Here is a 15,020-nt window from a genome sequence, read left to right on the forward strand (position 1 = left end):
ACATGGGAGTGGGTCTCTCCCTGTATGGGCCCCAGTTATAAATCTGGATGCCGATCTCTGAAGCAGTTGAAGCTTCTGAACTATCTTCAAAGGCAGCCCTACATAGAGAGTGTTGCAGTAGTCTAAGTGGGATGTGACTAAGGTGTGTACTACCATCTACTGTCCTGCTACATCTCAAATATGTCTTGGTTGCTTCAAAGAACAGGCAGTACGTGTTCTCTTGGTGAGGAAAAATAGACAATATGAAAAGATTTTGAGGAAAAAGAATAAGTTTATTAAACATAAATGAGAAAGGCAGAAACCCTGAAGGGAAGCCCTGAGGACAAAAGTGGATGAAGAAGGCAAAAAAATTTGCCAGTGTCTGTACATCTCACACCAAAGCCACCAAAAACTATGTGAGTTTCAGAAAAATCCTTGTACATTCACATGTGGTCCATCAATTGTTGTTTGCTGAATATATATTTCAGAATATTATGTGTTCAAGGCAGTCAAGAGAAGTCTAATTTCCTATGACAACAGTTCATTTCTTCCTCCGATGTTTTGTCTTCTGTTCCTTGCGTTTCTGAGCTCTCATGTCCTTCTTGAGACGACTGTCCACTACTTTGAAATGACCTTTGACTCCCGCAGGGCGCCTTACCTTCCGTCCAGCACCTTTCTTGGACACAACATAGGTCACTTGCCGTTTCTCTTTCCCTAATCCCGCCTTCTTGTAGATGCTGTTGGGGAGAAAAGTTAAGAGTGAAATTCTTCTATTCATAGCCATTCTTCAAACCCAATTCCTCTACGAATTCAGGATTTTACTCCAGAGTCCTCATTCCTAGTCATCTTCTTTCTCTTCTAGACCTTTCACTTTTTGCCATCCTAATACTCATTTTCATCTGCTTAACTCTTCTAGTGCTATGCTTTGTCTCTTATCTGAAACTTGGACCCCAAGAACCTATCCATCAGCTATAGAATCATGTTTTATCCAAAAGCCAGAAAATGAACTGATATAACTGCAGAAGAAGCTAAGCAGGTCGAGGCTTAGCCAGGTTTCGGATGACTGGCTCATTTTTATTTATTATTTATTTCAAATACTTGTAACCCACCTTGTTCTACCCCCGAAGGGGGACTCAGGTCAGCTTACAGCTGGAAACAATTCAATGCCCCCATATACACACAGATAAAACAGCAATTACAAAATAGATAAAACATTGATATAAATTAAAACCATTTAAAATAGTGCAAATTCAATTAATTGGCCAAATCTAAATCTGAGTTCTACAATCAACAACTTGGTCCGAAGCCTGGCCATCATTTATCAACCTACGATTCAAATGCCTGGTCCCACAGCCATGTTTTCAACTTTTTCCTGAAGGACAGGAGGGAAACAGTTGACCTAATTTCACTGGGGAGCGAGTTCCACAGCCGGGGGGCCACCGCCAAGAAGGCGCTGTCTCTCATCCCCACCAATCACGTTTGCAACGGAGGCGGGATCGAGAGCAGGGCCTCGCTGGAAGAACGTAAGCTTCGAGGTGGGACATAGAGGGAGATGCGTTCAGACAAGTAAGCTGGGCCGGAACCATATAGGCCTTTATAGGTCAAGACCAGCACTTTGAATTGTGCTCGGAAGTGGACTGGCACAATTCAAGCCAGTGGAGCTGACATAAAAGGGGGTGGGATGTTCCCTGTATGCCACTCCAATAAGTAATCTAGCTGCTGCCCGTTGGACTAGTAGAAGTTTCCAAACAGTCTTCAAAGGCAACCCCATGTAGAGCGCATTGCAGTACTCAATTCAGGATGTAACAAGAGCATGGACCACCGTGGCCAGATCAGACTTCCCAAGGTAAGGGTACAGCTGGCGCACAAGTTTCATTAAAGCAGAGCTTGTATTGTGACCGGTGTAATATACAGTAGCACTGAATAGATTGTAGTATATAAACACTTTCAGCCTTGCATAAATCAGTAGTTTTCAACTTGAGGGTCCTCAGATGTTTTGGCCTTCAATTCCCAGAAATCCTAACAGCTGGTAAACTGGTTGGGATTTCTTTGAGTTGTAAGCCAAAACACCGGGGGACCCACAAATTGAGAACCACTGGCATAATGTCTACCACCATACATAAGACAAGGACCTACACAATCTCTAAGGCCCTGAGAGATCATCTATGGCAAGTCAGTATTTTCCCATCTACCAAGTCACAAGTGAAAAATAAGGACTGTGTATGCTGGTGGAGTGGTTACACTAAGACCTACACTTCTGCAACCTTCTGCAACTGTTTTGACAACTTACAGGGTGTCCCAACAGGAATCTGGCAGAGTGCTGGACTAGGATCAGGGAACTGGCTATGAAGGCGAGTGAGTGAGATATCACTCAGGCTCTCTCTCTCTCTCTTTCTCTAACATATTCCATAGATTTAGGTACAAGGATACAATAGAGAGAGCACCTGGCTTTTGCAGACATGCTGAGATTAAAATACAGAACCATTCATTCCTAGAAGTAGACGTATCTTAATTTTAGAACTGTGCTTTCAATTAAAGACTGCTCATCATATGGGTTATGTGCATTAAAAATAATGAAATTTCTCACTGGAGAGCATTCAAATGGATAGGATTTGCCTTTTCCAATTTATTCCGAGTTCAGACTTGGAAGAAACTCAAAAAAGACTCCTGCCAATGCAGAAAATGCACTGCAATTGCCTCTCTATGAAGCTGTTCATCTCTCCCACCAGGAGCCCCCAGTGGTACAGTGGGTTAAACCCTTGTGCTGGCAGGACTGAAGATCGACAGGTCACAGGTTCGAATCCGGGGAGAGCGTGGACGAGCTCCCTCTATCAGCTCCAGCTCCTCATGTGGGGACATGAGAGAAGACTCCCACACAAGGATGGTAAAACATCAAACATCCAGGCGTCCCCTGGGGAATGTCCTTGCAGACGGCCAATTCTCTCACACCAGAAGTGACTTGCAGTTTCTGAAGTCACTCCTGACACGACAAAAAAAAATCTCTCCCACCCCCTACTCCTCCAAAAAAGTCTACCGCTTTTTAAGATATTCAGAGAAAAAATATGAACAGCAGATACTTCTTTATGAAACTGGCTTGCACCCCCCGTGGAACAAAACACATAAAATTGTTTTGCCATTATCTGTAATCTAACTGTAATCTAACCGATGGAGCGTAAAATGAGACTACTTTAAACTGGATCTTATCACATCAACAAGAGCAGGTTCTATGATGTCTTTAATGTTTACATGTCTTAATTATTACTTAGTTTTATACTTATGGGTGATATTTTTTACTTATACTTAACATATCTACTGTTATTTATCCTATGTATTATGATTTTTTTTTTACTTTTGTTGATTTAATTTTCCCCAAATTGTTGTGTGTTTATTATGATTTATATTGTCTTTTGTAAGCCGCTCCAAGTCGGGGGTAGGATATAAATAAAGCATATTATTATTATTATTATTATTATTATTATTATTATTATTTGAAACACAACAAGATTAGTACATAGCAAACAAGATCGCTATGCTGGTTGTTGTATTGGATCACACTTCGGACACTTCCCAAGTGTCTAGGACTATGTGATGTATCGGCGAATAATATGTGCAGATCCCAGTAGGGTGGCCTTTTGTAGCTGATAGATTATTATTATTATTATTATTATTATTATTATTATTATTATTATTCAACAGCCATCTCCAAGGTGTTAAGTCTGGTTATCACATCATCCCATTACTGACTCTTTGCCAGATGACACTTAGCTGGTTGCTTCAGCTTTTCTTCATGCAAGCAATTTTAGTACGTAATATACGAGGTCAAAAACTAATACCTCAATCGCTCCAATTTTTATTTCTTTCACAGCTACAAGACTATCTATGCATGATATGATAGAGATAACCTTACTCTACTGATATAGTCTTTTCTTTTTCTGATTGACTGATTAGAACCATGGATTTGAAGCTTAAAAAAAAAAGAGTCACCATTGAATTTCTGGCAAAAGAAGGTTGTGCACCTAAGGAAATCCATAATCACTTGAAGAAAGTTTATGATTTGGCCCTGTCTGACTTCGACCTGTTTGAACCTCTGAAAGACAGCCTATGTGGTTTCAGCTTAAGTGACTGGAATGGCGTTAAAGCTTTAAAATCATGGGTCATGAAGCAAAATCCTGAATTTTTCCAAAATGGTTTTGATGCCTGGGTTAAACGATGGCACAAATGTGTACAAATTGATGGTGACGATGCTGAATGGTAGTTTTGTCTGGAGGACAGTTCAGACTATGATCTGTAGCAACTTCTGCTGTCATATGTTCATTCATAAAAAATTTATGACACAGGACGCAAAACTTTTTGATCCACCCTCATATAACACTGTGAAATGCAATGTTTGTTCCTGGGTTATAAATGTCATTTTCTAATTGGTTTTTATCATAAAAACATGGAAAAAGTTTGTTAAACAAAAGGTTGAAATGGACTATGAAAGGTTAAAAATAGCACATGGGAAGGTTAAAAATGGCAGCCACAAAACTGAAGTTTCTGGAGTATAACAATTACTTTCAAAGTAGTAAAGGTAAAGGTAGGTAGTCCCCTGACATTAAGTCCAGTCATGTCTGACTCTGGGGTGTGGTGCTCATCTCCATTTCTAAGCCGAAGAGCCAGCGTTGTCCGTAGACACCTCCAAGGTCATGTGGCCGGCATGACTGCATGGAGCGCAGTTACCTTCCCACCGGAGCGGTACCTATTGATCTACTCACATTTGCATGTTTTCGAACTGCTAGGTTGGCAGAAGCTGGGGCTGACAGAGGAAGCTCACGCCGCTCCCCGGAATTGAACCTGCGACCTTTCGATCAACAAGCTCAGCAGCTCAGTGCTTTAACCCACTGCACCACCGGGGGCTCCTTTCAAAGTAGTACCACGCAATTAAACAGGAAATAATACTTTCAAGTATGTAACAGAAAATCTTTCAAATTTGGTTAAATAGCATAAATTAGATCGGGTTTCAGAAACATGGGGGAATCTCCACTGTCTTTTCCTCCAATTCACACAATGATGATTCTTTCTTTTAGCTTCGAATCCATGGTTCTGAATAAATATGCCTGAGTTTTATCTCAATGGAAGGGAAAGTCCAGCTTGCAGGCTTTGTATGGGCTCCAGGCCATTTTATAATCCCCATTTATTTTTAATTCAAAGTGATTCTTGCTTCCTCCATGAAGTGAGAGGGGTAACTTGACCATGCTTTTAACATCCCACCCACAGCTGCTTTAGGACTTTAACACCAGACATATCTTTGGGTCAGTTTGTTTCTCTTTTCCTAAATGCCAGAAGGAAGAGATCATGGCAATAGTGCCCTCTTCCAGCTCACAAGAGGATATGCAGGAACAAACTGATTAAAATATGTTGTTGAAGGCTTTCATGGCTGGAATCACTGGGTTGCTGCGAGTTTTCCAGGCTGTATGGCTATGTTCCAGAGGCATTCTCTCCTGACGCGTTGCCCACATCTATGATAGGCATCCCCTGCCCACTTTTGCTCTATCTGCCTTCCCAGAATAAGGAAACTCCCAGCAATATGTCCCTAAATGCACGTTATCAATGATCTAGGATTGTCTGCATGCCCTTTCCTCTCCGAAATTCTATCCTAGTTATATATTTCACCTAGTCATGCTCAGCATTATTTTTTAAATTTTTAATTATTACATTTGGCCCAGTCATAGGTTTTTAAGCGTTGTTGTGCTATTGTTAATGCTTACTGCTTGTTTTTTGTTTATGAGTTCCATTTTATTGTTTTGTATTGTTGTTATTTTGTTGTTTTGCTGATGTATTGTGGGCTCGGCCTCATGTAAGCTGCACCGAGTCCCTTGGGGAGATGGTAGCGGGGTACAAATAAAGTTTTATTATTATCTATACCACCCAAAGTCCCGCCTTCGTCATAAGTACGGCTGGCAGGGACGAGAGACAGGGCCTTCTCAGTGGTGGCCCCTCAGCTATGGAACACCCTCCCTAAGGATATCAGATTGGCCCCCTCCCTTTTAACATTTCGAAAGAAAGTTAAGACTTGGCATGTTCGTGTTTTTATTGATTTTGTTATGGTTTTATTATCCGATAGTTTTTATTGTATTGAAATTGTATTTTATGGTCTTGGCACCAATTGTAAACCATCCTGAGTCACCTGTGGGCTGAGAGGGATGTTATATAAATATAGTTAGTAAATAAATAAGTAAATAATAGTATATTACACTAGTTTTTATTTTCTTTCTGGTCTCAATTGAAAGTGTAGATTTTCACTCTGAAAATCCGAAATGGTATGAGCTTGGTAAAAGGGCATTTGGCCATTAACATCTACAAGAAAAGCCCCTTTGAAGATAGCTTCTGAAAATAGAACGATGCTATTCAGTATGCTCGGCACACGTGGATGGGTTTCTTTTGTATTGATCTCAAATTGTGGAGTGTTCTTCTTTCAAAGTTAAGATTAGTCCCCACCTGAAAAGCAACTAGGGGGCATCTTTTCAATTTGGCCTTTTAAATTGCTTTTAGTACTTTTGATGTTTTAAGACGGTTTAATGCGGATTGCTATGTCTGGATGGTTTTGTGGAAACTATGCATATCTGTGTATCTGATCCTTGTAAAAGAAAACTTTAATATGTGATTTAGCCTTAAGACCACTGAGAAGAGATTGAGGCCTATCCTTCCTGACACTACATACTGCATTGATGATCCAAAGGAGCCAATTTTTTCAGTTAATTCTGGGGGTGGGGGCACACAAGGGACCCCCCCCCTTGTATATGTACCAGTAAGTATCTAATTCCACCCACTAATTCTTCATCTTAGACAGAGCAGTAACATTTAGGAAACACTGCATGAACCCAAAATTAATAAGAACATCAGCCCTGGCCTTGTCTTACTCAACTGCTTAGTAGGCCTGTTTGGCATAGGTCTGCCCATGCAAAGCAGGTGAATATATTACTTTCAAACCTGCACCTGTTGATAGACTCTATAAGCTAGTTGGCATTGCCCCCACCCCCATTTGTGACAGGAAGTTGCTGCCAACTGTGAGGTAAAGAAGGTTGAACATTGTGAAAGCCATTGTATGGCTATCAGCCTCCTCCAAGTAGACTCAAATTAAGGAAAGCTTCATGAGAACCACCACTGGGCAGCTAAACCAGGAAATACCAACTGGTTTCCCCTCACGAGGGTCTTCCTCCAGGGGCAAACCAGAATTAGCAACTTGGAAGTCCATGAACTGAATCAGAAGTGGAGTGAGCAGATCACAAGACAACCTGGCAAAATGGCACTACCTAGAAGAATCCTCCATCTTGTGCGACTGTGGAGCAGAACAAACAACTCTGCACCTGTATGCTTGTCCACAATGCCCTGCCTCATGCACAGAGGAAGAATTGTTAAAGCTACAGACAATACGGTTGCCGTTGCCCATTTTTGGTCAAAAGATATTTAGCTTGTACTCCTTCTATTTTTATCAGTTTTCATACTAATTTATGCAATGCTTTTGATACAATATATATATATATATATATATATATATATATATATAATAAATTCCTTCCACTGATGAGCAGGCTGTGCTAAACTTACAGTGGAATCCTTCTGGCAGCTGAAGACTTACCTGCGTAGCTGAGCAGCCTTTTCGCGCTCTGAGATGTCCACTGTATTCACCACAGACTCTGCTTTCTTCCTCATCTGCTCTGCTTTCTTCAGCATCTGTGGGGAGACATAAAAGTACTCATTCAAGAGGAAAATAACCTCAGGGCACATGTGTGTGGGGGCAGGAGTAGGTATGTGTTTTCCTGCCCCAATCCCAATCCCTTCACCTCCAGTTCAAAGCCAAGATACCAGCTAATGGGAAAGCCCCCCACCTGGCCATTCCCAGGTGAAAACCGAGTGATTAATACTAGGCCAGATGAACAAGTAGTTTGTCTTGACATAAGGACACCTTGGTGCCTGTGTGTGTGTATGTGGGCTTGCTTACCCGGCGCTTCTTGCGCGCCTTGGCTTCTGCCACTTTCTTGATGGGGCGAGCATTAATTTCCCGCCAGCGCTGGCGGTATTCCTCTACCGTCTGCCGATCCAGAGGCAGTGGCTTGCGGCGATGCTGCCGCTCATCCTGCGCAAACCAGTCAGGTATTTCTCCTTCAACCTCATTAAAGGTATATCTGAAGACAGGGCGAAGAGTAGAAAGCAGATAGATCAGAGCAGCATTTCCCAAACCTCAGGTAGTAGTAGAGCAGCCCCTGCTGCTCATCTTCCATCCCTTCCCATTACCTGTTGAAAGAGTCGTCAATCAAGTCTCTCTTGGCCTTGCGAGAGGTTGCAATGACTTCTCCCAGCGCCAGTCCCTCAGGGTCCAGAACCCGAGCTCGCTTCACTGCAGAGACACACAATTGTTAAGTCAGTATTCCTGGCTACATGCTGAGAAAAAAAAAACAAAGCAAGCCAAGATGCAAAAAATGCTCATGTTCCCCAGTTCTGCTTACTTCGGTTTTCAATGGGTATCACCTCGATATCTTTTTCCTGTGCCCGGAGCCGCTTCTTTCCTGCACGTGAGCGTGGCTCCTCCCTAAATTAAGGGAAGAGGGGATTGTTACGAGACTAATTTGTTACTCTTGTCCCATCAAGTTTTCTATTAAGCAGAATTAGGACTGCCAAGTTATGCACAACACTCCTATGAATCTGGTTACATTTCTCCATTATTAGCATTCCGTAAATTATAACATTCAATCCTCTCTTCCATTTCCACCTTGGAGCCCCCTGTGGCACAATGGGTCAAACCCTTGTGCCAGCAGGGCTGAAGACCAACAAGTCGCAGGTTCAAATCCGGGGACAGTGTGGATGTGTTCCCTCTGTCAGCTCCGGCTCTCCATGCGGGGACACGAGAGAAGCCTCCCACAAGGATGGTAAAACACCAAAACATCTGGACATCCCCATAGCAACGTCCTTGCAGGTGGCCAATTTTCTCACACCTGATGTAACTTGTAGTTCATCAAGTCGCTCCTGACATGAAAAAAAAATCCACCTTCCTAGCCACCAATCTGCAAACAATCATATTTGTCTCACTGTCAATATTAATATAAAGTAGGTCCTTGGTATCTGCAGGGGATTAGTTCCAAGATCCCCCACTGATACCAAAAGATGTGCATGCTCAAATTCCTATTAAAATTGGTGTACGGCAGCAGAAGAGGTGGCAGCAAGCCTTCTTTGCAAGAAATGATGTGAGACTCCCGAAGGAGCGTGCATTGTGGTCTTCTGGCAGCTGGCACTTGGCACCTCCTCCACTAGGCCATTATTAATGCAAACTTAAAAAGTTTACAGTCTTTCTGCAAGCTTCACAAGGTTTGTGGAGAACCTGAGAATGTGAAGCCAGGTTTTTAAGCCCCTATTAAAAATGGCATAGGGCTGCAGCAAAGGTGGTAGCAAGCCCTGCCAACCACATGCTTCTGCCTTATGATGAAACCCTGCTGCCTTAATGGCAGAAGCAGACAGTTGGCATCTCCCCACCACAGATTCAAATCCATGCTATTATGTGGGTGTCTGAATCTTCATTGGGTTGAATTCAGATTGTGAACCTGCAGATATGGCACACCCACTATAATGCATCTTCAAAGCATTAACAAACAATGTATATATTGTTCTTTATATTCAAAATGCATTTTTTCCAAAATAAATTTGAACAGATTGTGGATTAAATTTACACAAATTACATAAATAATAACAGCGGTCTTCCAAGTTTCTTCAAATTTATTCTCTATGATTTCTTCTCATGTTTAAATTTTCAGATAAAGTGATAGACTACACTCTGTTGTTTATTTGTACAGTCCCTTCTGACTCTTTGTGACCTCATGGACCAGCCCATGCCAGAGCTCCCTGCCCACTGTTGTCACTCCCAGCTCCTTCAAGGTCAAGCCAGTCACTTCAATGATACCATGCCTCTGTCTTGCCCTTGGTCGGCCCCTCTTCCTTTCTCCTTCCATTTTCCCCAGGATCATTGTCTTCTCCAAGCTTTCCTGTCTTCTAATTACGTGGTCAAAGTACTTCATGTTTGCCTCTAATATCCTTCCCTCCAATGAGTAGCTGGGTATTATTTCCTGGAGTATGGACTGGTTTGATCTTCTTGCAATCCAAGGCACTCTCAGAATTTTCTGCTAACACCACAGATCAAAAGAGTCTCTCTTCCTTCACTCAGCCTTCCTTATGGTCCAGTTCTCACAACCATAGGTTGCTACGGAGAATACCATTGCTTTAACTATGTGCACCTTCGTTGCCAGTGTGATGTCTCTACTCTTAATTATTTTATCGAGATTGGTCATTGCTCTCCTCCCAAGAAGTAAACGTCTTCTGATTTCCTGGCTGCAGTCTGCGTCTGCAGTAATCTTTGCACCTAGAAATACAAAGTCTGTCACTGCTTCCATGTTTTCGCCCTCTATTTGCCAGTCATCAATCAGTCTGGTTGCCATAATCTTATTTTTTTATGTATAACTGCAACCCAGCTTTTGCACTTTCTTCTTTCACCTTGATTATAAGACTCCTCAATTACACTCTATCCACTTTTATATTGAAAGATCTTCCAAAGTTTTCAATGATTTCACTATGTCTAACAAGAGTGCTATAAGATTTTTATTTGGCAATCTTTCTTTCTCAATTTCAGATATGGAGATGAAAAGTAATGTCCCTTTTGCATATTCAATTTAGTATCTTACCCTGGAAATTAGCTGTCTTTGAACAGAATAACCACATATGCTACTTATTTCACCACAATCTCTCCATCATAACTTTGACAGATCAGTATTAATTTTGAGCTGTTTGAGTGAGAAGAAATACCATTTTTAAAAAATAAGTTATTGGTTTTTAAATCTGTATTGTTTTTAAAATGTCATTAGTTGCCTGAAGTCCCATTATTGGGGAAAAGGTGGGGTACACATGCGAAAAATAATAATTTTAGTGCATTTTTTAAGCCTGGGCAGATACTGATTTGAAAGATGTCTGGCTTGTATCTCATTGTTTTCCTGATAGTTCTATTCCTAAATCCGATTCCCATACCATTCTCAATCCTGTAGATTTTCCAGACTTTTCTTCCTATAATATTTGAATGCAGTATTGAAACTTACTAACTTGCTCAGTTAGTGGATTTTTTTTCATTATCCTGAGGAGAGGTGGGTAAGAAATAAAATTATATTATTATTGGGGTTGTTGTAGGGTTTTTTTGGCTATATGGCCATGTTCTAGAGGCATTCTCTCCTGACGCTTTGCCTGCATCTATGGCACGCATCCTCAGAGGTTGTGAGGTCATATTGTTAAATTCTAAAAAGAGTTAGAAATCTGAGGGGATCTTTTGTCCTACTTTACATGGTGAAAAAATTAAATTATCTGCACAAAATGGAGCTAAATAGTACCAATTGATTTAAGTATATTCTTAAGTCCTATAAGCTTCTATTTATGAAGAAATATTATATTTTGTATATTCTTTTATCACTCCATTATTGCTTGTATTTCTCTTTTTTGCTTGAATAGAAGATGCATAAAAAAGATTTAAAAGGTGATAATTATACTAGGATTTTTTTTATATTTAAACTGCATCTTAAACAAGTCTTCTCCTTAATGGATTGGCAATTCTTTTCACTGTTTCTTTAACTGCAGCACAATATATTGGCACTTAACAAAGGATTTAATCCAACAGCTTCCCAACTCTGGAACCCATTTCTTAGGATGTCAACCAAAACCCAGACATGGGTTTCTTCCCAGGCAAATGGCATAACCTTCTTTGAAAATGGGACAAGAATGCTGCAATCCAGGCTAAGCAAATGTTTGTTTTGGCAGTACATCATTATCCATGTGTATGTGGATTTGTTTAGCAATAGAATTAATCACTTGATCAATTGTCAAGGCCTGGGTGATGAAATGCTGTCAAGAGGGAATTTTGTCTTAAGGCAGGTCAGGCATAGTCCTTATCCCTTTTAAAGAATAACAATTTGGAGGCAGAGAGGGAGCAGGCTGAGAACTACAAAATTGAGAGGATTGGTTGTTCACTTTTAGTTTCTCCAAAATAGGCTGAACGGGCCTTTTGCAGGTGTTTGATATAGCAAGACTAATATACTTGCAAGAAGTTTTCCTATATTTTGGGCTGTTTGAATCCATAACTGAAAATTGGTTCATAATATATTTTAAAAATGGGGATGGAGGGCTGAAAGGTATGCAAAATGAAGGATTGGGGAATTATCTACACATGCAGCACCATTGGCTATAGGTCAAAACGTGGAGATGGTTATATCCCAAATGGAAGCTTTCAGGGGGGGAAATAGGCTTACAGGAAACGAAATTATCCACCCTTCCATTTTCAAGGAGGCAATGTGGCTACTTTACCTCTCTTCCTCGCTGTCACTGCTGTCGCTGCTCTCACTCTGCTCTGTGTCTGAGGCCTTCTCTTCAGATGGGGTTTTGGTTGTTTCGGGATCTGGGCTTTCTGCAGCTACTACCTCTGGCGTAGCCTCATTCTGGGGCAGCTTCTTCTTCCTCTTCATTTTCTTGGAGACTGGGAAAAAAATGATAATTTTCAAAGCATGAATAATCTTACCTCACTGACTTCTTCCAGCCTTCCCACTGAACTTACTAATAGATGACTTACATAATAGTGAAAGAAAAGAAAAAGTTTGTCTCCAGCTTCCATAGATGTATAGAAGCTAGGCCCAGTGTACAAGATGTTTGCAACAGTTACTGCAAAATGAATGGGAAGAAACAATACGAGAGTGGTTCAAAAAGTTTTGCCTGCTGTGTCATAAAAACGTTATGAATGAACATACGAGGGTTGAATGAAAAGTAATGCCTCCACCTTCGTAACTCCTCAACGGATGGCAGTACTGGTATGCCTTGTTCAGTAGACTCTCCTATACAGTTCCTTAGCATTGAACAGTTGTATTGTTAAAGTGCGAAGTATGGAACCCTGCACAGACGGTCGGTCGATGCGACTTAAGCAACGTGAAGTCACTGAATTCTTGACAGCAGAAGGTGTCACCCCAAAGGAGATTCATTAGAGAATGCAAGCTGTTCATGGTGATTGTGTTGATGTGAGTATTGTGCGTCGTTGGGCGAGTAAGTTTAAAGATCTTGAGGTGGGAACATCTGACTTGCGTGAGAAACAAAGAGTTGGACATCCTGTGACAGCCACCACCGAGTTTCACAAGCAAAGTAACCACCAAGGTTCACAAGTAAGTTTAAAGATGTTGAGGTGACACCTTCTGCTGTCAAGAATTCAATGATTGCATGTTGCTTACGTCGCATTGACTGACCGTCTGCACAGGGTTCCATACTTCGCACTTTAACAACAAAACCATTCAATGCTAAGGCTTCCCACCAAAATGGAACTGTGGAGGAGAGTCTACTGAACAAGCCAGTACCTGACTCATACCAGTACTGCCATCTGTTGAGGCGTTACAAAGGTAGTGGCATTACTTTTCATTCAACCCTCCTCTAACAGAAGATGCTGCTACAGATCATAGCCTGAACTATCCTCTGCACAAAACTACCATTCAACATAGTCACCATCAATTTTGTCTTTTCTAAGCTTTCCTGTCTTCTCATTATGTGGCCAAAGTACTTCATCTTTGCCTCTAATATCCTTCAATCCAGTGAGGAGCAGGGCATTATTTCCTGGAGTATGGACTGGTTTGATCTTCTTGAAGTCCAAGGCACTCTCAGAATTTTTCTCCATTTAACCTTGGAATCAAAACCATTTTGGAAAAATCCGTTGTGTTGTGTCATGACCCATAATCTTAAAGCTATTTTAACATCATTCAAGTCATTGAATCTGAAACCATTGTCTTTCAGAGGTCCAAACATGTAAAAGTCAGAAGGGGCCAAATCAGGGCTATAGGATAGGTGGGGCACTACTGGCCCGCCCATTTTTGCAATCGCCTGAGAAGGGGTCAAGTGAGGGCTATAGAGTGGGTGAGGCACTATTGACCAGCCCATTTTTGCAATTGTCTGGGTTGTGAAAAATGACATGTGTGGACGTGCATTATCGTGATGAAGCAGTGTTTTGGGACATACAGGGTGTTATTCTTGTTGATTTTCTGCAACACGGTGCCATAATCAACACCAAAATCTGTGTAACTATACTTAAGAAACTTAAGGAGGCGATAAGAAAGAAGAGACCACTAAAAGACGTTTGTTCCATTAAGCATCATCAAGATAATGCACGCCCACACGTGTCAGTTTTCACCTACATGGTTTCAGATTCAATGATTTGAATGACATTAAAACAGCTTTAAAATCATGGGTCACAAAGCAAGACACTGAAATTTTCCAAAATGCTTTTGATGCTTGGGATAAACAATAACGCAAATGTGTACAAATTGATGGTGACTATGCTGAACAGAAGTTTTGAGTAGAGGATAGTTCAGGCTATGATCTGTAGTAACTTTTGCTGTTATATGTTCATTCATAACTTTGTTATGACACAGGAGGCAAAACTTTTGACCCACCCTCATATCTGCTGGAACACGGGTCATGGAAGCCCAACTAGTCAGCAAAGGTTTCATTTATGATGTCTGTGTTGCCCTTGTAAAAAGTTAAAATTCTTTTCCACCCTCTCCATATTTTAGAAACTTTAAAAAAGCATGCTAACTAAAAATATAGCCATTATACTAATTCTTTCCAACAACAGCTTTCTGATAAAATCAGCTGGCATGGAGGCTGGATCACTCTTTCAATAAATTGTTGAAGCTTCTTCTATGCCCCATCATCACTCTGAGGTCAGACAGTCTCTCCCTTCCTGAGATAAATCAAGGCCCTTGAAATTCATCACTCCATAAATTTACTACTGCCATTACATTTCATGCTAAGCATGGCAAGAGCTAACATGGGAGAGTGACTTGCGTGTTGGACTAAGAGAGTAAGATTCACATCCCTGCTCAGCCATGGAAAACTACTAGGTGTTCATGGGTAAGCCACACTCTCTAAGAGAGAGGCAAGAGCAAACCCCTTCTGAACATATTTTGCAGGGAAAACCCTATGATAGGTTCACCTTAGGGGCGCCGTAA

The 15,020-nt window shown here is 41.1% G+C and overlaps 1 protein-coding gene across 1 annotated transcript in view; it reads right to left on the reverse strand.

Moving 5' to 3' along the window:
- Positions 1–251: 251 nt before the first annotated feature.
- FTSJ3 (FtsJ RNA 2'-O-methyltransferase 3) overlaps positions 252–15,020 on the reverse strand; it is a 34,203-nt gene continuing 19,434 nt past the window's right edge. Inside the window, exons 16-21 of the mRNA XM_060780984.2 lie at positions 12,346–12,514; positions 8,466–8,548; positions 8,254–8,356; positions 7,961–8,144; positions 7,598–7,692; positions 252–716 (exon numbers count right to left, since the gene is read on the reverse strand). Coding sequence (XP_060636967.2) covers positions 521–716; positions 7,598–7,692; positions 7,961–8,144; positions 8,254–8,356; positions 8,466–8,548; positions 12,346–12,514 — 830 coding nt within the window. The 3' untranslated portion in view covers positions 252–520. The remainder of the gene's footprint in view (positions 717–7,597; positions 7,693–7,960; positions 8,145–8,253; positions 8,357–8,465; positions 8,549–12,345; positions 12,515–15,020) is intronic.

Source organism: Anolis sagrei, chromosome 6 (genome assembly GCF_037176765.1).
Source record: "Anolis sagrei isolate rAnoSag1 chromosome 6, rAnoSag1.mat, whole genome shotgun sequence".
Lineage (NCBI taxonomy): Eukaryota > Metazoa > Chordata > Lepidosauria > Squamata > Dactyloidae > Anolis > Anolis sagrei.